The following is a 27144-nucleotide window of genomic DNA, read 5'->3' on the forward strand; positions in this document are numbered from 1 at the left end:
GGGCTCAACGCCGGAGGCGCATCGGACGGCCACTCACCGGTGACTTTTGAGGCCCCACACCGACGACTCTGAGGGCCCCACTGGCGTCTGAGTGTACCTTGCTGGTATCTAAGGACTCCACAGGGCTCCCGAAGGCACCGCAGACCTCTTGAGAGACCCTTGTCGGTCTCTGAGAGCCCCTGTCGGCCTGTAAAGGGTTTGAGCCAGCAGCTCTAAGGGTCCCACACCCGACTGTGACAACCCCACACTGCAGTGTCTCTGAGGGCCCACAACGGCAACTGTGAGGACCCTCACCGGCGCCTCTGAGGGCCCATAGCGGCACCTCTGGGGGCCCCCCACCAATGCCTCTGAGAGCCTCACACCGGTACCTGTGAGGGCCCACACCAGTGCCTCCAAAGGCTTCATAACCGGCGGCCCTGAGGGCCCTACACGGGTGATTTTGAGGGGCCTACCGAAGGCACCACACAATCCCTTAGTCTCGCTGAGCTTCTATCCCAGTCCCATACCGGCTTCTATCCCAATTCCGGCTCAATTAATTATCAGCCCCCCCCCCCTCCATGGGTCAGCAGCGCCGCGCCGGTGCCGGGGCGCCAGCGCCATCGGGGCGGCAGTCGGCCACGCGCACTCAATGGTTAGCGCTTAGTACCGGCGGCTAGCGCACGCCCGGTGTGTTATCGGCCGTGAGCCGCTCCAAAACGGCTGCAGTAACTGGTCGATGTAGGTAGTAAGCAGATGCAGAGATGCAGGTGGACTGATGACCGGCAGGCTTTTGTGTTTGACGAGGGTGAAGGATCGAAGTCGGCTGCTAAGTGGTGAGCGGATTTTATCAGATGCCGGTTCACTATGACCTTTGTCCGGGTCCTGGTACCCTGACGCACTCTTGGAGAGCCGAATCACACCAAAACTCCATCCACGACTGTATCTATACGGCTTACGCTTTTCTGAAAACGTCTGCGTTTCGCCTTCTACGGGCCCGGCCGACCGGCCGGCCGGACCCGATTGGCGGTCCTCCAGTGACGTCACCGGTAGTGTTAAGCTGATTGGCGAATAATACATGGGAAGAACCGGGACGACATCCCCCTGGGAACGACTGGAAGTTGTTTTTCAAGGATTTATACGAATTAGAGAATGTGACCTTTGCAAGATGTTTGAAGCCAAAAGAAGCCATCGACGATCCAATTTTAATCGTATTCTCTGACGCCAGTATCCAAGCTTATGGAGCGTGTGCATATGTGCAATGGGAACTTAGTGTTCGGACGCGCATTCACCGGCAAACACCTCGGCTCAGCTGATTAGTATATTTACAATGAGCACAACGCACGCTCCAAATCAGGTGACAACACTGTCCTAGCCCTGCCTATTCGGGCCTCTTGCCCTGCTCCCAGCCCCCGAGTTCCCTCCGCCGAGCGCACCGCTCAGCGACTGCCGCGTCGCGGGCGGCGCGCCGCCTTATACAGGCAGCCCAGGCCCGGCCGACCAATCAGTGGCCGCCGCGGCCGCCGCGTCACTACTGCGCGGTAGAGTAGCGGGATTGGCGTCCGCCGCCAGCCGCCGGGCGGCCGTGCGCCGCTCCCCAACACACACCTCCCCCTACACACAGGCGAGGAGCACGGCCGCTCACACACATACAGTACACTACAGCGCCCACAACGCACGCGGTTCACGGACCCCGCCTGATACTGTGCCGGGGGCGGGTGAGACGCTCGTACCTCACTCGGTACGGCGCAGGCGGACCGAAGGCGGTAGGAGGCGGTTCGGGTCCCGCGCCGCGATCTGGGCGATGCCGCGCACACCATTTAGCGATCGGTGGTCTCACTCTGCCACCAGGTACGCGCTCGAGGGGACGTGTGACCAGTTCCGTCTGTGTCGGAGCTCTTGGCGACGGTACCATCTTGTTCCGCCTCTGGCAGAGGGTACACGTCCTGCAGTGCTCCTTGATGTCCTTATCCGGGCCACACGAAGCTTTGCTTCACCCTTAGCGTGGTGCGGCGGTGTCCCATGTGCCCGCCCATCGGTGGCTCGTGTGCCAGCTGCATCACATGGGTGCGCAGGGAAGGCGGCACCGCCGCCCTGAACCCACTCGCCGTGGTCATGCCGACGAGGTCGTTCACCACCCGAACATGGTGGGCTCCTGGTCCTAAGACCTTGCCCCACTCTCCCAGCATCGAGCTGTCGGGGGACGTCTGATGGCTGAAGCACCGTCGGGCGTAGTTGAGCGGTGGGCTCTCGTCTTGCGCCCTACGCATCTCGCCCCGCTCCACCGAGCTGGTGTCGCCTGCGTCGCCGTCGGCACCTGGACGGCTGCTGGCCTGTGCGCCTCTGCCCGCCACCAGTAGTGCTTCGCTGGCCGAGTCGACCTCACTGCTGGCCTGGACGGTCAGCCTGTCTGTTTGGCCTGCGTTGCCGCTGCTGGGCGACCCGCCCTCGCAGCGGCCCGCGCTCTCCGGCTCTGGTTCATTTGAGGTCACCATGACCTCGACGTAGCCGCTGCTGGGCTGCCCGCCCCCGCAGCGACTCGTCCCGGACCCGTGGGGCTCGACGGGGACCCCACATGGGGTCGCTTGGGTCGAACCGTGTCGTTGTCGGTTGAACCCTGCCGACTGGAAGACGGCGCGAGCAGTGCACATCACTAGAGCCACTGCCCGCTCGCAGGCCTGTGCGCAGCGCCTTGCCAGACCCGCGTTCTCGACCCCCGAACGCTCGCAGCGCCTGGGCCCCTGCAGCCTCACCTCCGCGTGGCTCGGTAGGGGGAGTGTCAGGCTCCCGAGCCTGATCACCCCGTTCCCGTCGTCGATGACCGTCTTCTCGCGGCAGCAGAAGTCTCTTCCGAGCACAATGTCGTACAGCAGGCCCCCAACTATTTCCACCTCTGGACAGACGAATGCCTTCTGCTGTATCTCGAGCCCGAAATTGTGCACCACGCCTAGCATCTGTAGCTCGTTACCTCCGGCCCCCCTTGCGGGCCGCGTGCTTGGTGAGGACTGGAGGTGCAAACTTCCCCTGATCGTGTCCCAGAAATCCCCCCTTATCATGGAAAAGTCGGCCCCGGTATCCACCAGAGCCCAAGCCTGGTGACCTGCGACCCGCACCTCTACGGCTGACGCCGTCAACCCCGCACTGTGGGACTCTGATGGATTACGTACCGGCACTGGTCCCGTCGCACCGGTACTCACTCGTTTCCCTGTGGCTGACCCACCGCAGCTACGTGAGTGCCCCTATGCATGACCGCGGGATCGGGAGGGCACGCTTGTCCCTGACGTGTGGGCTGCCCCGCAGCGGGTGTGCCGTAGGGGGCAGGTGGGTAATCCACCCTCCGCTGCCCTTCACGGTCGCACCCCGCTGCCTGCGTGTCTCCCCACTGCCAGTGTCCCGTGTGTGCTATGGGGCCCTCCATCGACGGGATATTAGGCGTGCCTACGAATGCAGTCGCGGGGGCAGGCGGGCAACCCGCCCATCGCTGTCCTCCACGGCTGCACCCGGGGCAGAATGGGGCCCATCCGCCGGCCTCCTCAGGCGGACCACGGGGGCGTTCCGCCCACTCCAAGCCCGCCTGCTGGTGACCGGGTGGGAAGGACCACCCCGCCCGATCGTTTCCCTGTGCCTGCCGCGCCGGGCAGTCGCGGATCAGGTGGTCCGGGCTATTGCAGTGAAAACAGCGGCGCCCCGGGCCCTGCCTGTTCGGGTTCGGTGGCCCGAGTTGGGGGTCCCTTGCCCCTGCCCCGTGCCCCGAGCGGTGGGCGTCCCGCCTTCCCGTTGTGTCAAGGCGCTGCAGGGCGCGCTGCAGCTCCCCAATGCCCCTCTCCAGCGCGTCTAGGCGATCTGCGCCCGGTGCGCCCCGGTCCCGGACCGCCAACGCCTCGCTCTCGTTGGGTGGCCGCATTGCTCGGAGTGCGTCCTGCTGCTGTTGGACTTTAGCGGCGACATCCATGGCCTCCATGAGGCTGGCCGGGTCCTTTGTCAGCACCCGCATCCGCAGCTGTTCGTCACGAAGGCCGCACACGAAGCGGCTGACGATGGTCGCCTCGACGGACGGGTCACCGGCTGCCGCCCCCGGGTACGCCTCCCGGCCGGCCTGGCGCACCCTGTCCGCGAAGTCGCGAGTCGCCTCGCCGGGCTGCTGTCGGATGCTCGCCAGTTCAGCTTGTCCCTGCATTGCGTTCTTTGCCGTGCCGAAGCGGGCTTCCAATGCGGCTACTGTTTGCTGCAGACTTCCTTGGACGTCCTCTGACAGCGAGGCGAAGTAATCCAGGGCGCCGCCCTGCAGAAGGCTGAGCAGGCCCTGCAGCCGTTTTTCTTCGGAAAACGCGGCCGTCTTTGCCCGGAATCGTCGGTACCATTGACCCCATGCCTGTTTGTTCTCCCCCGTGAAATTTTCAAAGTTAGTCAAGAGCAGGAATTCTCTCTCCATTTAACGTTGCTGCGCTGAGGCCGATTCTAATTGAACTATATTGAAATTTACTTAAGAAATAGTGTAAGCCAACGAATGCGCGTCCGCTTGTGTCCGAACAGTCCTACCGACCGTGCCAGTTGTTCGGACGCGCATTCACCGGCAAACACCTCGGCTCAGCTGATTAGTATATTTACAATGAGCACAACGCACGCTCCAAATCAGGTGACAACACTGTCCTAGCCCTGCCTATTCGGGCCTCTTGCCCTGCTCCCGCCTTATATAGGCAGCCCAGGCCCGGCCGACCAATCAGTGGCCGCCGCGGCCGCCGCGTCACTACTGCGCGGTAGAGTAGCGGGATTGGCGTCCGCCGCCAGCCGCCGGGCGGCCGTGCGCCGCTCCCCAACATTAGTACTGGAAAATATGAAGCAAGGCTTATTGCAGCAAAACACAGGATAGCACCAGCGAGACAGCTAACGATTCCCCGATTAGAGCTTTGTGCAGCTGTACTGGGATGCAGATTGCGAGAGACAATTGAGCGAGAAATGGAGTACTCCTTCAAATCAATATTTCATCTTGTCGACTCTGCAATTGTCCAAGCACAAGTTCAAAAGGAATCCTACGGGTTCGGTACGTTTGTCGCGACGAAGATAGCTGAAATTCAAAATAAATCTGATCCGGGAGAATGGTGGTGGATAGCCACTCGAGACAATCCCGCCGATTTGGTGACAAGGCCCACTAGTCCCAATCAAATCGGACCCAAGTCTATCTGGCAACAAGGGCCAGATTTTTTACAATTACCAGTGGAAGAGTGGCCGATAAGTCAAGCAGTACCAGACCAAGAGCTTCCAGACCGCATCGGAGTACACGTGATGAATATTGAAAATCAAGAGGAAAAAGTGGGTATAGGAGAAATAGTAAACGTGGACAAGTTCAACAGTTACAACAAGCTGCTAGGAGTTACAGGACGATTTATAAGGGTGCGTATTATTTAGGCCAGAGTTCATAATGTTCAGGGCACGATGTGTCCAGTGTTCGAAATGGCCAGTGCCTTGAATTGGCCAGTGTTCATATTGTCCAGGGATTACATGGTCCAAATATGGCCAACTGGCTGCAGATAGGGTAAATTCAAAGAGGCCAGGGTTCATAATGTCCAGGGCGCGATGTGTCCAGTGTTCGAAATGGCCAGGGTTCATAATGTCCAGGGCACGATGTGTCCAGTGTTCGAAATGGCCAGGGTTCATAATGTCCAGGGCACGATGTGTCCAGTGTTCAAAATGGCCAGTGCCTTGAATGGGCCAGAGTTCATAGTGTCCAGGGATTACATAGTCCACCCAACCCAACCAAACCTAATCTAACCTAACCTAACCTAACCTAACCTAACCTAATTTAACCTTCCTAACCTAACCTAACCTAACCTAACCTAACCTAACCTAACCTAACCTAACCTAACCTAACCTAACCTAAGGTAATGATATTTGCCTACCGGGGATAAGGAAATAGTTTCTCGCATGAATAGATTGCAAGCAATAGTAAATCAAATATTTTTAGGTTAAGTGGTTATGCATCAGGCTTCAGGCCTTCGGCCTGAAGCCAGATACATAACCACTTAAAGGAAAAGGGCCACCTTTAACATGGGGATTGAAACTGAGATAGCCATCTTGTAGCCCGTGTCCGAAAACCTGACTGTCTACCTCCTTACGGCCGATTTCGGCCTCCATTCGTAGTTATCGGCAATTTTAAAAGAAAATACGCCAGGAATGCGTCCTTATCCCAGGAATGCGTTCTTATCCGACAATACAGCCACCCGCGGCGAGGCTTTGGTTTTTTACCAATCAGCTCCAACCAGCTCAGCTTTAACCAATCAGCTTATCTGACACAATCCGACGAGTCTGTCTTCTGAACGCTGATTTGCTTGAGTGTGACGTCATCGCTATGCCATCATACAGTAGGTGCCGTAGAGAGTATCAACATAGTACCAATATGTTAAATAGTTTTAAATACTTTTTCGCGAATTGTGCACTTCTGGCACCAGTTTTAAAAAGAAAATGAAAAATAATAATGTCAAAATGAAAAACAACGATATCTTCATATTTCACGAAGGTGGCCCTTTTCCTTTAACCTAAAAATATTTGATTTACTATCGCCTGTAATCTCTCCTAAGGCATTGCCTTCGGCACTGCACTGCTTTGCATTGAGCTGGTTCCGTGTTTTTACATAATGACGTCACTTTCAATGACTATGTAATCCCTGGACATTATGAACTCTGGCCCATTCAAGGCACTGGCCATTTTGAACACTGGGCACATCGTGCCCTGGACATTATGAACCCTGGCCATTTCGAACACTGGACACATCGTGCCCTGGACATTATGAACCCTGGCCATTTCGAACACTGGACACATCGTGCCCTGGACATTATGAACCCTGGCCTCTTTGAATATACCCTATCTGCAGCCAGTTGGCCGCATTTGGACCATGCAATCCCTGGACATTATGAACTCTGGCCCATTCAAGGCACTGGCCATTTCGACACTGGGCATATCGTAACCTGGACATTATGAACCCTGGCCAGAATGAATGTTCCCCATTTATAAGCTGAAAACGGACAAGACATTGAAATCCATCAGCAAGTCACCAACTGCTGAGCATCTGCAACAGGCAGAAGCAATGTGGATCAAACATGTTCAAAAACAGCTGTTGAAAACCGATTGGAAAATTCGATTCCGGCGTCTGGGACCGAGCATTAACAGTGATGGCGTCATTATATGTCTGTATATCTATGGTCATTATAGTTGTTGGACAAAGGATAACGAAGTGGCCCGCGCCCCACTGGGGTCTGCGTATAACACGCCCTACTGGGGGGGGGGGGCTATTCATAGCCCCCCCTCCTAACTCCGAAACTACTGGGCCGATCGTCAAAATTCAAACGGCGTCTGATAGCCCCGGAAAAACTGTCGAGCGAAACCTAATTTCATTGACCTCGAGGTCACCGATGACGTCACAGGTCAGGTCAAAGTAAAAATTATTAGCATTTTGGCTTCTTCACGTTTCGGGCTCTGGCCGCCGTCTTACAAGTCAGATCAGGCTCATTTTTGGTTCACACACTCGTGAACAGATGCTCTAGATACTCTGAGGGTACCAAACTTGTACTTTGATTTTCAGGTCAAGGTCAGGTCATCACAGGTCACGAAAATATTATATCATCCGTCGGTCACGTGACACATGTTTTATGGTCCATTTAGGCCAAAAAATTCGAATTTGATGTCGTCTGTGTTATTCGAGGTCATTTTGAGTCAAATTTAGCTTAGGTCAGGTCACTTTCAGGTCAAAAAGGTCAAATTTTGAAGTTGAAATTTTTCAACAAAAAAGGTGTCTATTTAACCCGCGCCGTGCTGGGGGGGGGCGTTTTTACGCCCCCCCCCCTCAGGTTTTTCGCGAATATCTCAAAAACGGCGGCGCGCAGCGCCGCCGTTTTTGGTACACGTGTTCCTACATCATTTCCGCACATGTTGTGAAAATTTCAGACCTAGGCCGTTCAAGGTCAGGTCACCAGGTCACGTCAAGTGACCTTACCTCAGAAAAAGTTCAAAGGCTCGCTATAGCTACACCGACTGAACGATCACTTTGAAACTTTCAGCGATTGATATGAGTAACAGTATGTATAAAATGTATATCTCGGATTTTTGATATCTGTGACCTAAGGTCAGGTCAATTTTGCGACCTCTCCATTATAAGTCAATGGGAGAAAATTGAAATGCGCCTCTTTTGGACGAATATCGTTCAAAACGCTCTCAAACATCGGTTCATAGGTAAACATGACACACTGAATAGGAAAAATGCACCTGTGACCCCTCTGTGTGCCCCTGAGGTCATCTCAGGTCATGAACGGTCGCCAGCAGTTTTTTGGCTATAACTTTTGATAGAGACGTGCTGGAGCGGTGAAAACACGTCAGATGTGTTCAGCTCGACGATACGGATCGACTGATATGCAACATGACCCTTTTCGGTCAGGTCATGACCTTGACCTGAGGTCAAATTTTCAAAATGACCTTTCAAGGTCAACAAATAGTTCATTCGACGCGTCTCGACGAGAGAAACACGATGCTGGCAAAAGTAATGTCATGGCGCTTATGAGTCAAAAGTTATTGACGAAAAACGTTTTTCGTAAAAACGGCTATTTTTGGAGTTTTTGCCCTCTGGAGGCTAAACCGTTGACCTGAGGTCAAATCTGAGAACATTACTCAGAAAGGTCTGTAAAAGGGCTATCGAATGCGCTTTTCCGCGGCGCTGTAGCTCTATCGGTTCCCGAGATAGCCGTTGGCAGTTTCCAAAATGTTGAAATAGTCAACATTTTACGTTTGGTGACCTCTGGTGACCTGACCTTTGACCTGACCCAAAAAAGGACCGAAGTGTTTTCGTCCTTATTTTTGACGCTCTTTCGATTGCCGCTTACCGCGTGTCTCTACGTGGCCCAGGAGCCGAGTTAGACGGGGGGCGTGAAAACGCCCCCCCCAGCACTCGGCGGAAAGTTCAGGCCACCAGCACGGCGCGGGTTAATGCAGTTTGAGCTCAGGAGCACGATGGTGCTATTTATATTGGCGTACGATGTCAAATTTGTGCTGAAAAATTGATTTGAAAAATGAATAATTGTTAATTTTTTTTGCAATAATGCGTATAACTTGGCCATTTTTGAAGATATTTAGCTAAAACTTGCTAGAGTTAGTCATAATAATGCGTTCTATCACATATATTCCGTTTTTTTCGAAAAGTCAAAAAATGTTTGAAAAAAATGTAAAAATATAAATTTTGAATTTTTTTATATAAAATTTTCAAAATTTTCAAAATTTCGAAAATCCGAGATAGCAGTTTGATAGCGCAGTCTTTTATGAGTCCTCTCATGCAAAGAAATTGGATTTCGCTTAAAAACTCAGCTCTTGGGAGCGATTGCCGTGGTTCAATGTTTTGCGTCGAAATCGGCCGAACATGACGTCACTCTGACGTCATTTTCGGCCGATCTATGGTAGGTACGAAGTTCAAATTTTGACACAAGGTGTAAAATTGATGCAGCCGAAGGTACTGAAAGTTTGGCGTCGATACGTCAAGCGGTTTGTTTATTGCAGAAAGTTATTGCAGAAAAACGGGAGGGGGGGGGGGCTATAAATAGCCCCCCCCCCAGTGGGGCGCGGGTTAAAGACAATTGGAATCAAGACGCATTTGTCCTTCTTCCAGCAGACCACAGGTTCACCACATTGTTTATCAAACATGTACATGATTGTGATCATGCTGAGAGAGCCCTGTTGATCGCTATAGGAGATAGCGTGCTCACAGTGGGAGAACTGCAAACTGTGCTCTTTGAAGTCGCTAACTTGTTGAATGAAAGGCCGATAGGTCACAGACCAGGGGCCGACCCAGAGCTTGGCTCTTATCTGTGCCCAAATGATCTGATTTTGGGACGAACGGGCATTGCGGTCCCACAAGGGCCCTTGGCTACGTCGACAGCAAAACTTTGCCACAGACAGCAAGCCTTCCAGCGAGTCGTGACATCGTTTTGGAAAAAATGGCAACGATGGCAACGGGACTATTTCTCAACTTTACTCGTACGACAGAAATGGCATGTAGAGAAACGGGATATGAAAGCTGGTGACATTGTCCTGGTCCAAGACAACAACGTACTTCGAGGGCAATGGAAACTAGCGGAAGTAAAGGAGGCATTGGTGGGTCAAGATGGGAAAGTTAGAAACGTCACACTAAGGTACAAATGTCAGTCGCGCGACAAGAGCGAATACACAGGGCATGCTGACTAGTGATGTCAATTACGGAAAATCGAAATACCGATACCAAACCAAATCTATATTACTATTTGTTGAATGAAACTCTGTGTGTGTGAATGTCTGTGTGTCTGTTTGCACCGTGCAGAGGGGTGCTTTGCCATCGTGCACAGGTCAAACGGTGCGGTCGATCGGGCTGAAATTTTCGCAGTGTGTTGATGACGTCACGGGCACGTGCAGTGTCAAGGTCCGAATCTCGGGGGGTGGATGGGTCGCACGTGGCACGCCCTGGAAAAGTGCGTATTTCCTCAGAATTTTGCTCGGTTCTCAAGCCGGCTTGCAGGCATCGGCAGCCGGGTTCGATGAACTTTGCAACTAAAATGCATGCCGATCGGCGGCGGGTGCCTCGCATTGGCGGATATTGAGCTTATTGATTTAGAATAATTAAACAGAGGCGAATGGTGTTGATTTTCGCTAAATGGGAACCGTTAGTAACACGAGTATACAAATGTACAGCGTTTGCCGCAATGCGCCACATTTGTCACGAGGCGTCATTTTTGCCGGAAATCGCACAGCTTTGTCAAATATGGTCCGATAAAGGTGCAATTCGGTCGAAAGATGCATGGCAAAACGACAGGTACAATTGCACCACTTTTGTCGCAATGCGCCACATATATCACAAGGCGCCATTTCCACCAAATAAGATTGCGAATAATGGAATGACAGGAGTAGGAAGAGGGTTAGGAACACTTTTTTAGTTTGTTGTTTTATCTGATTTTTAGTACTTATTGTATTCAAATAGTATGTGACCTCACATGACCCAGTGGTAGTGGTAGGTGTAGTGGTAGTGGTAATGGTAGGTGTAGTGGTAGTGGTAGTGGTAGTGGTAGGGGTAGGGGTAGTGGTAGGGGTAGTGGTAGTGGTAGTGGTAGGGGTAGTAGTAGGGGTAGTAGTAGGGGTAGGGGTAGGGGTAGTGGTAGGGATAGTGGTAGGGGTAGTAGTATGGGTAATGGTAGGGGTAGTGGTAGGGGTAGTGGTAGGGGTAGTGGTAGGGCTAGAAGTAGGGGTAGTGGTAGGACTAGTGGTAGGGGTAGTGGGGTAGTGTTAGGGTAGGGGTAGGGGTAGGGGTAGTGGTAGGGGTGCGGGCGGTTTTCATTTTTTTTTTGCGCCGTTTGCGGTGTTGTTCGCGGTTGGAGGCGGTCGTTTTTTTATTTTTTTGCGTCGTTTGCGGTTGGCGGCGGGCGGGCGCGGGATACGGGCGGTTTTCATTTTTTTGCGGCGTTTGCGTTTGGTGGCGGGCGGGCGCGCGATGCGGGCGGTTTTAATTTTTTGCGGCGTTTGCGGTTGGCGGCGGGCGGGCGCGGGATGCGGGCGGTTTTCATTTTTTTGCGGCGTTTGCGGTGTTGTTCGCGGTTGGAGGCGGTCGTTTTTTTGCGGCGTTTGCGGTTGGCGGCGGGCGGGTGCGGGATGCGGGCGGTTTTCATTTTTTTTTGCGGCGTTTGCGTTTGGTGGGGGTTGGAGGCGGTCGTTTTTTTTTTGCGGCGTTTGCGGTTGGCGGCGGGCGGGCGCGGGATGCGGGCGGTTTTCATTTTTTTGCGGCGTTTGCGGTGTTGTTTGCGGTTGGAGGCGGTCGGTTTTTTATTTTTGTTTGTGCGGTGTTTGCGTTTGTCGGCGTGCGGGCGTTTTTAGGCGTTTGCGGTTGGCAGTTAGGGTGCGTGCGATGCGGGCGTCTTTTTTGCGTTTTTTGTGTTTTTGTTTTGCGGTTTGCGGCGGTTGAGCGATTGTTTTTTTTGCGACGTTTGCGTTCGCGTTTAAGGCGTGCGTTTTGCGCGTTTTGCGGTGTTTGCGTTCGTCGGCGGACGGGCGTTTTTTTTTTCTCAATTTGCTTTCGCATTTGCTCACCACGCAGCAAAGCAAGTGGCGCAGCCGCTTGTCTACTATACTATTTGTAGAATGAAACTCTGTCTGTGTGTGTGTTTGCACCGTGCAGAGGTGTGCTTTGCCATCGTGCACAGGTCAAACGGTGCGGTCGATGAGGCTGAAATTTTCGCAGCGTGTTGATGACGTCACGCGCACGTGCAGTGTCGAGTTTCGAGTCCCGGGGGGTGGATGGTTTGCACGTGGCACGCGCTGGAAAAGTGCGTATTTCCTCAGAATTTTGCTCGGTTCTCAAGCTGGCTTCCAGGCATCGGCAGCCGGGTTCGATGAACTTTGCAACTAAAATGCATGCCGATCGGCGGCGTGTGCCTCGCATTTGCAGATACGCAACTTATTTATTTTGATAAACAGCGGCGAATGAAGGTGTTGATATTTGGTAAATAAAGACAGGTTTCAATACGCTTATACAAATGCGCCGCGTTTGCCTTAGTGCGCCACATTTGTCCAAAGGCGTCATTTTTGTCGCAAATCGCATAACTTTGTCAAATATGGTCTGATAAAGGTACAAATTGTTGGAAGAATGCATGAAAAAACGACAGGTACAAATGCAACACGTTTGCCGCAATGCGCCACATTTGTAACAAGGCGCCATTTCCACCAAATACGGTTAACCCGCGCCCCGTAGGGCTACCGGCGGACCCTACCACCCGTAGGGGGGGGGGCCGTATCGGCCCCCCCCTAAGATCTCGGAAAGTTACCGGCCGATTTTCAAAATTCAAACGGCGTTCGATAGCCCCACCCGGGAACTACCTTGTGACCAAATTTCATTGACCTAGGTCAAACCGATGACGTCACAGGTCAGGTCAAAGGTCAGATTTTCACCGTTCACAGGCAATTCAAGAAATGTGCTGTGAAAGCGAGTAAATTGGTAATTTATTGAAAACCATCGATGGTACATTGTTCGTCAAACACATACTTTGCTATCTGAGGTCACTGATACCAGGTCAGGTCACAGCGAGGTCAGGTCACCGGGGTCACAATATGAATGTGTCGTGTGATACATGTTTTATGGTCCATTTTACATGACAAATGCGATTATGTGGGTTAGGCAGCCTTTGGGGCCAGCCTAGGTCACGTTTTTGTGAAGGTCAGGTCAAGGTCAGGTCAAATTAGGTCAAATTTCAAAGTTGATATTTTTGCATAAAATGGGTATCGATTCGATGCAGCTCGTCACGGGGAGTCTAATGGTGGTCTTCGTTTTGCTCTACGAGTTCTAGAATTGCCAAAAATTGAGTTTGAAAATTTGACGTAATCATTTTTGAACAGTTTTTTCGCTATAACTTGGCCAAAAAACGAGGTATCGATCTGAAATTTGGTATGTAGATAGAAGACGGTAGGCACTATCACATATATTCCGGTTTTTTTCGAAACACAAAAAACTTTTTGGATTTTTTGGCGAATATATCCAAAAAAATGCTTTTTTGATTTTTGGGGTCAAAACTCAAAAATTTCAAAAATTCGAGATAGCAGTTTTGTAGCCCTGTCAATTCTACACCTTTTATGTTTGATCATTTTTCTGTATCTTCAAAGCTGTAGTCCTGACAGGTCTTCTCGCGAAGGTCTTTTTTCGGTCGAAAATGACAGAACATGACGTCACTCTGACGTCATTTGTGGCCAACCTATCATAGCCTCTGGAAAAATTTTTGGTCACAATGTGTAAAATTGATGTCCGGAGGGGTCCTCAAAGTTTGGTGGCGATATCTCCAGCCGTTTAGGAGATATCGACCGAAAAGGACAGGGGGGGGCCGTTTCGGCCCCCCCCCTACGGGGCGCGGGTTAAGAATAATGGAATGACACGAGTAGCAGCAGGGTTAGGAACACTTTTTATTAGCTTATTAGTTGTTTATTTTTAGTACTTATTGGATTCTAATAGTCCGTGACCTCACATGACCCTGTGGTAGTGGTAGGTGTGGTGGTAGTGGTAGTGGTAGTGGTAGTGGTAGGGGTAGTTATAGGGGTAGTGGTAGGGGTAGTGTTAGGGGCAGTAGTAGGGGTAGTGGTAGGAGTAGTGGTAGGGGTAGTGGTAGGGGTAGTGGTAGGGGTAGTAGTAGGGGTAGTGGTAGGGGTAGTGGTAGGGGTAGTGGTAGGGGTAGTAGTAGGAGTAGTGGTAGGGGTAGTGGTAGGGGAAGTGGGAGATGAAGTAGTAGGGGTAGTGGTAGGGGTAGTGGTAGGGGTAGTTGTAGGGGTAGTAGTAGGGGTAGTGGTAGGGGTAGTGGTAGGGGTAGGGTTAGGGGTAGTGGTAGGGGTAGTGGTAGGGGTAGTGGTAGGGGTAGTGGTAGGGGTAGTGGTAGGGGTAGAAGTAGTAGAAGTGTGGCCCAGGCCAATCCAATGTGACGAGGTGACCTATACGACCTGGCCTGACCGAAGATGACCTGGCCTGACCCAGTGTGACCAGGGAGGACCACCTTGACCTGACTTGACCCCGTATGACCAAAATTTCATCCTACTAAGCCCTCAGAATAGTTCTGATGTTCAAAATTTTCCTCTGCACGTTTCCGTCTATATCTCTGCTTCCAGGCGACGCATCGATATAAATCAAATACCATTCGAAAGCAAATTGGCTGCTCCTGCATTTTATGGCTACGCCGCGAAGCAAGTGGCGCAGCCGCTTGTCTATATTACTATTTGTGGTGGGTGCGTCTGTCCGTTACCGAGGTCCCGACTTGGTGGTGCTTTGCGTGGACTACAGGCCAGACCGTTGCACCTAGCACGCTGAAATTTGCACAACTTATAGATCAAGGATGCGCGACGTGCCTTTGAGGGGTCTGGGCTCGATCGGATTGGTAGGGAGCGCGTGGCGCGTGCTCAAAAAGTGCAAATTCGCGTCATAGACTTTACATGCATAAATCGGCTTGCAAAATCGGGCGAAAATGGCCGAATTTGCCCGACACGGGTCCGATCCCCGTGCAATATCTCGGTAACCGTGGGCCCGATCGGCACGGGGAAAACAGCATCGTGTAAATAATTGAATGGGCTATCGAATGGTGTGCGATGCAGGGAGGGGCACGCGCCACGTGCACCGTGGAGGGCACTTTTGTTGAAAAAATGCGGTTTTTGACGGATTTTGGAATTGATTTTATTTTTAGGTGACCGTTAAACGGAGCGAGTTGGAACGACGCCTGTTGGCAAGAGAAATGTACCGCCTCTCATGAGAAAATTGTGAAAAGCTGATTGCTCCAAATCAAGGTGTACAAATCACGGAAGAAAATGGTGTTTGTCAATTTTATGCCACTTTATTAATCACACGGGTTTTGCTGCATAACCTGATACCCTTGGCAATTGAATATGGTACCATTGGATAGAGCATTCAATTCTGTCCAATATTCACTCTTCAGTTTTGCATGATGAGCAACAGTGTTCTTAAAAATGTTAATGTTCCAAACCATTACATTGTCATTTTTAGCGAAATTCATCGATGGCCCTCAAAAGACTTCACGCCAGTTTTCGAATCATTCTGAAGTAGAACGCATGATAATACGCCACGGGCACCTCGATGCGATATATCTTTTTTGTTTTATTACAAAATGCTTGGCCGTCAAAAAGCAATCGAACGAAATGGATACCAACCAAATCGACACAGACCAATCCAATACCCACGGGTCAAAAACAACCCTTCTTCGCGTTGCGGAGCACGCGGGTAACCCTAGTACCAACTAAAACCGTGGAGAAATACCGAAACCAAACCAATTTGGGAACATGAGGAAAATACCAACCTTTTACCGATTTCTCAGCCTCTTAAACATTAGCGAGGGTTCATGATACGAACAAAATACCAAACACATTAGGATTGAAATACCAAATACCGAGTTGGTATCGGTTTGGTATCAGTATACCAAAAAGCTGGTATCCGATTGACATCTCTAAAGCTGACACAATAATCACACGATCAGTACACCGCTTGGTTCTCATCCTCGAAGCTGAAGATGCTACCGGCGCTGAAGTCGTCGCTACCGGCAGGGGGAGTGTATGAGGACCACTCGACCACGGCCGAACATTTGAATTGAGGCACCAGGAATTCGCAAGTCTCGAGCTACAGATGAACAAAACAATTTTCTGCATATGATTGGTTTTGGATCGACCGGCTAGTTTTGATTATCTTTTGACTTTTAGTTTATGGCTGCAATGAAGTAAGTTTGTAATTTATCTTTATTATCTGTTTAAGTATTATTTTCATCTTTTCATATATGCCATTTAGAAGTGTGAAGCCTTTGTGACCTTTGTGGACTATTTGTTACAGGATGAAACTTATCGGCGAAGATACATGAACATGAAATTGATTGTACCTTGATTTGTCATTTTCACGATAAATTATACATCGCATTGCAGTGACCTTGTTTTTGTAATTCGAATTATAGGCTACTATTTTTATTTTTCTTAGTTTACCCTATTAGTGGCAGGCTCCTGGCTACCCCTATTAGTGGCAGGGGGGGGGGCTGTTTACGACCCCCCCTTGATATCTCGAGATCTAACGGGCCGATTTTCAAAATTCAAACGGCATTCGATTTCGCTCAACGTGATCTACATTTCTAAAAAAAAAAAAAAAAAAAAAAAAATGTCAATAGGGGGGTAGAGGGGGGTAAAAACGGGCAAATTGCAGATACATTTTAGACTGTTTATCACGGCCAGGTTTCTGAACCAATCTTAACGCAACCTTTGCCGGTCGATAGAGAATGAACCAGGAATTCACATGGATCCTAAAAATATGCATTTTCGAAAATCATAGGCGGATACAGATCATTGAGATTAGGGGTTCACAAAAAGTATAGTAAATAAGGTTTTTGTTGGTTTTGTTGGTACTGTTTCTAAAAAGGGTGGTAATGGTCTTGTTATGTTACAATTTTCTTATGAGAGAACGACTACAATTGTATTGGTGATGCATAGGCGGTGTCAGGGCACCTATGTTGGGAGGTAAAACATAACCCCCCTTTTTGGACGCCTGGATCCGCCTATTATAGCAAAAACGTGTCAAAAGAGGATGCACAATAACTTTTTATATGTTATCACATGATACCTTTCATTCAATGTTCGTAGAACTGGTGCATACAGTTATAATACATCAGCATCGTGATCTTCGCCCAAATGACTCGCTTCATGAATAGGACCCCCCAATTTCCAGTGCTCTGGAGCCGCCCCTGGTAAAGTTATGAATTTGAAATTTTCAGGGAATGTGCCTAATTTAGTTTTAGGAAAAGTCAGAAAATTTCAGCATCGTAGCTTCAGCGGTTTCGGAGATATTTCCGAAAAACCTGAGGGGTGGATGAAAACAACCCCCTCTGCCACTAATAGGGTTAACCCTCGCCGGCACAGGCCATTTTGAGTCCTTCGACGGCACAAGGGGGGGGGGGTTGGTACGACCCCCCCCCTCGCGTTTGGCCCCTGATTGAGCTAGAGCTTCGCGGAAAAAACGAGCGTGCTGCCCGTCACGAGAGGAAGCCGATGATACCCAATTTTAAGGTCCTAGGTCATCGGGTGACCTTCCAGGTCAGGTCAATGACCCGAAAACCGGGAAAATCGGGACCTGTTAGAAAGTCGTAAAGTGTGGCTGCTATGTGGTTTTCCGGGGTGCTGATCACGAATATCGTGTTAGTTTTGATCAGAGATGATGTCTTTAAGCATTTAGACCAGGTCAGGTCAGGTCAGGTCAGGTCAACCGGTAGGGGTTGTGACGGGTATTCGTAATACGTGTCAACCGCCTCGGATAGCTTCGTAACATGTTACGAAGGCACCAAAACTACTTCGTAAATGTTCAAATGGTTGCTAAATTCGAATTCAGCTCCAAAAACTAGCCTAGAAACATGTAAAACTCGAAAAAGTGAACCTAGGTCACCCGAGGTCACCAAAGGTCAATGACCTGACCTGACCTTCAGGTGACCTTGACACCCACCCTAATGCATGGGAGCAACATCAAATCACATGTTTGAACGTTTGAAACCACGAAAAGCTTGCAAACGCGCGGCTAATGCGAGCCGACATGCGCCGAACCGCGATTTCGGCCAAACATGGTCACAGAAAAGAGGTCACAGGTCAAAGGTCATTGGGGTCAGGGTCATGAAATTTTCAGGGTAGGTGTAAAATTGATCAATGCGAGGGTACTGAAAGTTTCGTCGCGATCGGCCGCTTTTTACGCGAGTTATTCGCGAAAAACCTTAGGGGGGGTTGCATCAACCCCCCCCCCCCTGTGCCGGCGAGGGTTAAGAAAAGATCATCGTGTCAGGGCTATGACTAAAAATAAGTGGCCTAGATCCGATGAGAAAACAGGATTTGAGGGAACCCTAGGTTTGGCTCCTTGAGCCTCTTTCACCCCCCCCCCTCCAGTGAAAATTCCTTACAGGAGGCCCTGTAGCCCCCGGCCCCCCACCTCAAAAAGTAGGTGGGCACTTGCCCACCTGGCCCCTCCTGTTCCCACGCCTATGCAATTTTGTTAATAGCCAAACTATAAAAAACAAAACACAAACTAATGTTTGTGGAATCAATAGTTTGATTCTGACACCAGATTGCCTCAATGAAAAAATCAATTTCCTGATTGTCTTTTAGCATGCTTTGCATAAAAAATAGTCATTATTTTGGCTGTATTTTTTGTGTGTGTGGTTAGCTTCATCATTTTTTTTTTGCCACCTGCTAGCAGCACTGCCATTCAGTGTTTTACCAGAAGCATGCCAATTGGGGAAACTATGAGGCAGAAATCAAAACATTGATCGATCAATAAATGGATCTTGTACCTATGACCATATATGGGCATAAATGCAGCCCCCGCTATGACGGGGTGCATTCAGTGTAACGGGACGATACTTGCGGTATTGAGTACACCCACTGAAGAGAAAAAGCTTCCATTTACCAAAGGAATGATATGTAGTTAACGAGTAATACTTGACGAAAGTACGCACATTCACCCGAAATTGACGATATTTTTTTGCAGGTTCTGGGCGTCCACTTTGGTAGACAATCAGCTGGCCATTCCATAAATGGATCGGCACTATGAAAAAAGTTTAGAAAATTTATTTTTAAAACGAAAATTACAAAATAGTAACTATTGAATAATAATTAATTTTGCTATAATTGACAATATTGTAAACAAATTAATACAAATAATAACTATTTACCATCTATTAATTACTCACTCTTTCTGGCACGTTTCTTTCGATCAGCAATTGCCGTCAAACGTCGGTTGGCCTTGAGTCACAACTTACTTCATTAGGACCGCCAGTTAATTAATTGTGCGCTGAGTGAGTACAGGCCTTGTGTGAATCACAACTTGCTAATGTCTTATTTTTTCATTTGAAAGCTAGGATGCACGAAATCACGTCCATTTTTTCGTTACATGGTCATGGCCATGCCCACTCCAACCTTTCATTGGTCAATCAATATTTGGATTTGTGCCTCGTCCTTTACCCAACTGATGCACAACCTAGCAGAACAGCTTCCAACAAAGTATGGTTAGTTTTACAATTGTAAGGATGCCCTGCTCCTTCATTTCAAAATGAAAGGTGATGTAACCATTAACAACACCTGAGCCTAGTATCCACCATCTTCACACAACTATATAGCCGCCAAGATAAAGCAAAAAGGGATACCGGTATGGACTCTAGTCATGTCATGGCAGGCACAAGCACAAGGTAGGTGGAAAAACAAAACAAAACAAGGAGACAAGTGACAACAATATGGGTGGGTGGAGTTCTTCTGGCTGTTTACTTAACCTGATCTATCACATATTAGGGAGAACAATATTTAGCTTACCTGTTGTAGACACACAACGACAACCATCCTTGAAACAGGGCTGGAAAAAGTGCTTCGGTGGTTGTCGTCCGAAGGAAAACGGGCTTATTTGGTTGTCAACTCAAGATGTCTAACCCGCGCCCCGCTGAGGGTCCTTACTCCTTGATTTCCACAGCTTGCTGGGGGGAGGGGGGGGGGGGGTCCGCAAAGAGCGAGTTCAACAACTCGCTCTTTTAAGTCTGATCCTAGGTCAAGTAGTGACAAGCAGTAAACGGCATTCGAAAGAACGTCCAAAATAAGGACGAAAATATGTCATTCATTTTTTAGCTCAAGTAAAAGGTCAGAGATCACCAGATGCCATTAAATTATGTTTTTTTTTCGAAACACCGGCACACAACTCGGGAACCAATTATAGAGCTACGGCGTCGCGGAAAAGATTCGATAGCCTTTTTGACCCTTTCCGGGACTCTTCGACGGTGCCACTGGTCGACTTCCACTCACCTTTGAACAAAACGTGCTCAAGTTATTGCATGCACTTTAGTCGTGCAGAAGCCACGGACCCTGCGTGCGAATACATTCTAATTCCTCTCCTTCTTGATAGCGCAGGGCGCTCAGCTGTCAGGCTCAAATGTCCGACGATCTTTATTCCTCTACCTCGGAAGTCCCGAGACACCATATCCTCGTGGGCATGACATGGCGTGCCCTCCCCGCATCAAAATATTACCGGCACTGGCGCTGTCCCACTGCGGACCTACCCCCAGGCGCCGCCGGGGGTGGGTATGACGTCACAAAAGGAGCCCCGGCGGATTGGAGGGGACGCTAACTGACCGCCGGCCGGGGGCGGCGCTGAAGGGTGCGGGCAGGGGCCGGCCGAGTCCTGGAAGGTACTAGATTTGCCAGACACGTGTTGCCAGTGGACAACCACGGCGACCACTTGGTATGTCATTGGTCGCCTTTATGAGGGTCGCCGGTCGGCCGTCCGAACGATGGTCGAACGACGCAGTATATACCTACTAAATAGCTCCGGGGAGTTGGAATATGCATGTAACTACCAGGAAATTTTTCACTGGGATGCCGCCGCGTAGGGAGGTAACGGACTCGAGAACTGCAAGTCGATTTGATGGGGGAGGGGCAGAGAATGGTTTGCGTAGTCAGAGGCGATTGGGTTGGGTGGGCAGAGGCGAATGGATTGCGCGCTACTGACCGCACTAAGCGGAAGGTCTAAATCAGTTCAGGCGCTGAGCGTGGTCGCCATAAGATCGTTTTCTCGGTTGTCGTTGACAACGACAAAACGATACAATTTTTCACCCCTGCCTTGAAACTGCACGTGCAACAACAATAACGCTCAAAGATATTCCGGCGTGCAAACAGCTGCGCCGAAATTGTATCTCAGTCGTGCTTCCAAATCGACGTGGCACATCGCTGCCAGATCTTTTACTGGACGAGGAAGGCCTTTGAGTATGAAGCAAACTCTGGTGGATAAAATATGAACTAACAGAATCGTTTAATTGGCCGGGTTAGGGTAAATCTGGCTTAGGCTAACGTGCTCCAAAGTTAGTATAAACTCGGATCTGGGCTGTTCCTATCAAAATACACTTGTTTTAATTTATGCTATCCAAAAAGTTAGGGTAAATTAAAATAAATTGAAAATCGGGTTTAGGCTAACGAAAAGTTAGCCTAAACCCGTTTCACAAAAGCACTACCGTAAACCGGGGTGAGTTGATATGGATTTTGAGGTTATTCTAGATTTCGTTAAAAGCCACATTCATTTACGGAATTCTTTTTGTGCCAGTTTCATGGCACATGCCTTGGGGAGGCAATCAGCAAAAATGAATAAAAAATGTATATATTAAGCCCCTTTTTTAAAACGCCAAAGTTCATATCAACTCACCACCCCACAGGGGGTGAGTTGATATGATTTTGGATTTTTCAAAATTTCTCGGCTAAAGAAGCTCAGAGGTGAGTTGATAAAATGCCAGTGTTTAAAAAAAAAAGGATGAGAGAACACATCCTGAAAGAAACCATTAGAAAAATGCTAGTAGTTTGGCAGCAGACCTCACATTCATGAAAACGCAATCATGTCCAACACAGCGCGATCAAAATGGCTTGATTTTAGCAGCATCATTTTTTCGCTTTATGATACTTAGTTTTACTTAGAACATTCTGAACTTGGCTAGTCACGTGTCCTCAAGCCAACGGTATCAAAACTGGCAATATATTTTGGAATTACAAGTGTATTTTCTTGTAATTAAAACACATTGTCAGTTGCGGGTCAAGGTTGATATGCCTCTGACAGAAATAATGGATTGAAATGAAAGAATACATATACTTCTGAGCTTTTGTTGACTGGTAGTCAACAAAATATTAATGAAGTGAAGTGAAGCGAATCTAATTCGGACTGTATTCTAAGCGACATAAAACAGAATTCGGCATCAAAAGCCAAAATTAACCCTCGCACTTATAGGCGGGCGAACGGACCACCTCGGCTTTTCGCACATAACTCGCGCAAAAAGCGGCCGATCACGACGAAACTTTCAGTACCTCTCGAGTTTATCAATTTTACACATGTTCCAAAGATTTCATGACTCTGACTCAAACGGTTTTTGACTTGTGACCTGATTCTCGAGACCATGCTTGGCCGGAATCGCGATTTGGCGTAGTCGGCTCACATTATCCGCGCATTTCCAGTCTTTTTGTGATTGTAACGTCCAAACATGTAAATGATGTTGGTCCCACGCAGCATTTTGGGTGTCAACTGTCAAGGTCACCTGAAGGTCAGGTCAGGTCATTGACCTTTGGTGACCTCGGTTCACTTTTTGGAGTTTTACATGTTTCTAGGGTAGTTTTTTTCGGGCCGATTTCGAATTTAACATGCATTTGATCATTTATGAAGTAGTTTTAGTGCCTTCGTAACATGTTACGACACCGTCAGTGGTAGCTGACACTTGACACTCCCTATGGATAGCCGGCAGGACACCTACTGGTTGACCTGACCTGACCTGACCTGGCCTAAATGTACGAAGACATCTGTGAGCAAAACTAACATGACATTCGCGATCAGCAACAGCCAAAAAATAATAAACTCGCTTTACGAACTTCAAATAACCCCCTATTTTCCCGACTTCTGGGTAATTGACCTGGCCTGGAAGGTTAACCAATGACCAAGTTGGTTATCATCGGCTTCCTCGCGTCTCGGGCAACACGCTCATTTTTTCCGCGAAGCTCTAGCTCCACCAGGGGCCAAACGACGATGGGATTCCAACGGACCCCCCCCCCCCCCCCATACGTTAAACGCTGGCAAAACACGAATACGGGCGAGGGCTAAACACCAGTCAATTTCTTTATATTGTTTGTTCCATTTCATTTTGCCTCTCATTCTCGGTTGGCAACTGCCAAGCAGGAAAACTAATCAGTTTCACGAGATCAGAATTCCCGCGCTGTTAGGCATACAGAAATGACAGTTCTGTCATTTTCGAAACTACGAATAAATATAACAGTTTTTTTAATCTGTATGTAATATAGGTGTTCTATAGTGTTCCTTTGTAGCTTGTAGGGAGCCATCTTGAGACTTGACAGGGAGCTGTGCTGTGCCTTTTTTTATGTTAGGTATGTCCACAGAAAAAAAAAACTTTGGGGTTACTGATGTTAGTTGTCGGACCTTCGTCCCCGTCTTGAGTTGAGATTCAGTTTCATAACGTTTCGGCCAGTTACTCTCCGGCCGTCGTCACTCGTCAGGTGTTCTTTGACCCTCAAGGACCTGGATGTTGGTGGCGTTGCGCCGTACGCGTCAAACAGTTCGAAAGCTCCTGTAGTCAGCGGGAATCGAACTCGGGTTTCCCCGGTGATGGTCCACGGTTGTAACCACTCCACTATCGAGGCAGGCTTGACTACGGCCGGAGAAGCTACTGGCTGAAACGTTGTGAAACTAACATCTCAACTCAAGACGGGGACGAAAGTCCGACAACTAACATCAGTGATACTAACAGGCCTCGTCTCAAGCATTCAGAAAAAACTAAAGCTTTTGGGGTTGATGGAATGATGTGGGGAAAGAAAAGGAGAAGAGTTGGTCTAATTGACTTTGTCTTACCTGCAGACCCATATTTCATGCTAATTTGCATGCCTACCAGCCTGGTATCAGCTTTTATCATGCATATCAACTCACCACCTGATGGCATATCAACTCACCACCTGTCACTTTTCTTAAAATTATAAAAAAGCGTTGTTATAGGTGAAACCCAAAACTACCTGGGATCAACAGTAAATTGATGGTAGTTTCTTTCCCAGTGCATGTTGTTTCCATGAATATCCACCGTCTTTGCTGTAGGGTGGGGACTTTTCCTTAGTTTCAAAATCAGAAGAAAAAAAGGACTTTGAAAAAAGTAATGTGTTAAGAAGGCACTGCACCACATGCATGCCTTTCTCAGCTATATGCATCACTTATTGGTTGCTTCACTTCACAGAAAAATAAAACTAAAAATTGGTTTACAAATGGATGAGCAGCACACATTTTAACATTTTTCGAGCAATTTATATCAACTCACCACCCCATATCAACTCACCCCGGTTTACGGTACCAATGTATTCTTCGTGAAGTCAGCTTTCATATGACACCCATATTGCCTATGATTCACGACGTTCTGGGCAGATGTCATTTTCATGTCAGGTCATGACCACGTTGTTGACCTCAGTTTGAGGTCAGCGGGTCCGATATACCAACCAAATCACATACCACTATTGAGAGCATGGATAAGACATCTCTGAGGGGAAAAAAATCAGATTTTTTTTTAATAGGGCAAATTTGAAAGGTCACGGGGCAAGAAAAGGTCACATGGTCATGAGGTCAAAAAATGACGTTGGGGTTTCAGTCACATTTTTGCTAGATGCACCAGCCTATGCGCTTATTATTTCATACATAACTTTTCTTGATCCGGTCAACCGTTGTAGAAATAAAAAATATTTTATATTTCAATATTCCGGAAAACCTACAAATTTCGATGACCCATATTCAATGACCCCTGTGACATTAGGACTAAACATTAACTGGGACAAAGTAGTGTCCATTGGTCACATTGCATGCCAAGGTTGAGCAAAATCGGATAGGTCATGGTGAACTATTGGGAAAAATTAGGTGATTTGTGGTGGAACTGCCCTTTACATATTGGTTCTTAAGTTGTCGGGTGGGGGCGATTACCCCTTCCCCATAGCAAACGGTGTGTGACGAAATACTCCAGCAACTCTGGAGTTACATGTGACCGGATACACATGAATTGGTTTGTTATTTAGGCAATAGAAGTGGGATTGGGAGGAGTCAGATAGCTAAACAAGAAAAATATAACCGACGAAAAGTCTCTAGGAGAGCCCTTACTCGTATATGCGGCTTTGTTCACAGGCCATTAGTGATCTTATCACGGCAACAGACGAGCTGGACAAGACAAAGCTGAAAGAAGAAGAGCTGAAAGCCGCTGTTAATGAAGATCCCACTCGGGTGTTCGGAGAGGAGCGAGGTGAGCCCAGGGACTGGAGGAAGATAATCGACACCTCACTGGACAAAGGCCACTTAAAGAGCTACGACGCGACCATATCTGGGCTGCTGCGGTTGATTCGAAATAAGGTGAGGATTCATGTGTGACGGTGTCTATTGCCCGCGCTCTGATGGTAGTCGGTTCTGCTCGGCACCACCTGGGCTATTTCCTAACCCAAGACCGCATGGGGAGGTGTCGGATCCAGCACACTCTTGCTATCTCAAAAGCAATGTTGGTATCGACAAAGGTGAAAAAGCGTTCAAGCTGTCGCAAACGAAATTTTCAAAAGGCATAGCTGTCGCATTAAAAACATGAAATTAACCCGGCACCGCCTGGGCTATTTCCGTACCCACGACAGCCTGGGGGGGGGGGTCGGATCCGACCCCCCCCCCTGTTATCTCGAGAACCAATGGTCGCATCGAGCCCCGTGAGGCGGCGTTCGAAAGGTCTCTACGAGACCTTTCCAAAGCACTCTTAAGATTTTAAGATTGATGTCAACTTTCGGGTCAAGGTCAGATCAAAGGTCAAATTCTGGGGTTTTGCATGATTAGGCTTACGGACAGCGGAATCGATAGCTGCTGCTCGAAACTCACCAAAAATGACCTCAAAGGCCTAGTGAAGGTACCATGTGCGTATAGAGGTCATACTAAGCACGGGTCAAGGTCAGGCCAGGTCACGAAAGGTCACGGTTTTCACTTTCTGCTACATGGGCGTGCAACACATGTTTTATGGCTTATTTTTCACGCCGAATCTGATGGTAATGGTTATATGTGACCAGGGGGGTACGCTCCGGCTGTTTAGCATTATGAAAAATGGTGACAGACGTTTGTGGAGGATTGTCGACGAACTCTTGTTCCGTGAGCAGTACTTACACGCTAGCGGAAAATTCACCAATCAGCGCTCGGCGGTACTCGACGCTGACTGGTCCGACGCTCGTGACGAAATTGCGGGGGACCGCAGTTATTCTCTATGGACCCGAATAGGCTTTTGGATTTCGGAGGGGTTTCTTTAAAATTATATGCTGTTTCGAGCTGTTTTCGAGTTGAAATATATTTCTTATGACTGTTACCTATATAATGGCACCATAAAATCATGATTTTGATAAATATTACCGATGAAATATCGGCCGAAAAGACATGCTGTCATGGTACGGACTGCCCTGCGGCTGATGTGGGGTCCCTAATGCCAGCGTATGGTAATAATGGGGTGACGAAGGGTTATTGGAGACTCTTAGAGCCCCATCAGCATTCAGCATAGGGTCATCAGAGGCCGGGAACGTCCATCAGGGGTCTGAGTAGGCCTGTCATAGGGGCATACATGACACATCATGGCCCATGGGTCAATGTAGATCCATGGGGCCGTTGAAGGGCCATCATTGTTCAGCGTGGGCTCGCAATTACCTCTGATGGGCATATGCCGTGCCCCGATGGACTAACGCTGGCCCCTGATGAACCATCACCAGCCCCTGATAGGTCTACAAAGCCCACTGCTGGGTCTAAATTGGTCACTGATATGCCCAAATGGGCCACTGAGAAACCCGTACAACATCCCCTGACTGCACCTGCTGGACCAGTGCCGTCCTCTCATGGGCCCACCACAGCTCTTGAATGACCTTTTCAAGTCCCTTGAAGTGCCTTTATTGGCCTAAATGGCCCCTGATTGGCTTATGTGGTCCCTATTGGTCCTATATGGCCCCCATGAGCCCTCAACGTCCCTAGACGGCCTTACATTATATGTCACTGGGCCCTGTTGGGTCAGCACCGGCCCCTGATAGGCTTGCACTGGACCCACCGGGCCTATACCGACCCATGAA

The 27144-nt window shown here is 49.0% G+C and overlaps 1 protein-coding gene across 1 annotated transcript in view; it reads left to right on the top strand.

The window, feature by feature from the left end:
• The window catches only part of LOC122367599 (serine/threonine-protein kinase/endoribonuclease IRE1-like), a 159757-nt gene that overhangs the window by 112144 nt on the left and 20469 nt on the right, over positions 1-27144 (top strand). The window contains exon 6 of the mRNA XM_043340861.1: positions 25199-25420. Within this exon, the coding sequence (XP_043196796.1) occupies positions 25199-25420 (222 nt within the window). The remainder of the gene's footprint in view (positions 1-25198; positions 25421-27144) is intronic.

This window comes from Amphibalanus amphitrite, unplaced genomic scaffold (genome assembly GCF_019059575.1).
Source record: "Amphibalanus amphitrite isolate SeventyFive unplaced genomic scaffold, NRLGWU_Aamphi_draft 000880F_arrow, whole genome shotgun sequence".
In the NCBI taxonomy this organism is placed as follows: domain Eukaryota; kingdom Metazoa; phylum Arthropoda; class Thecostraca; order Balanomorpha; family Balanidae; genus Amphibalanus; species Amphibalanus amphitrite.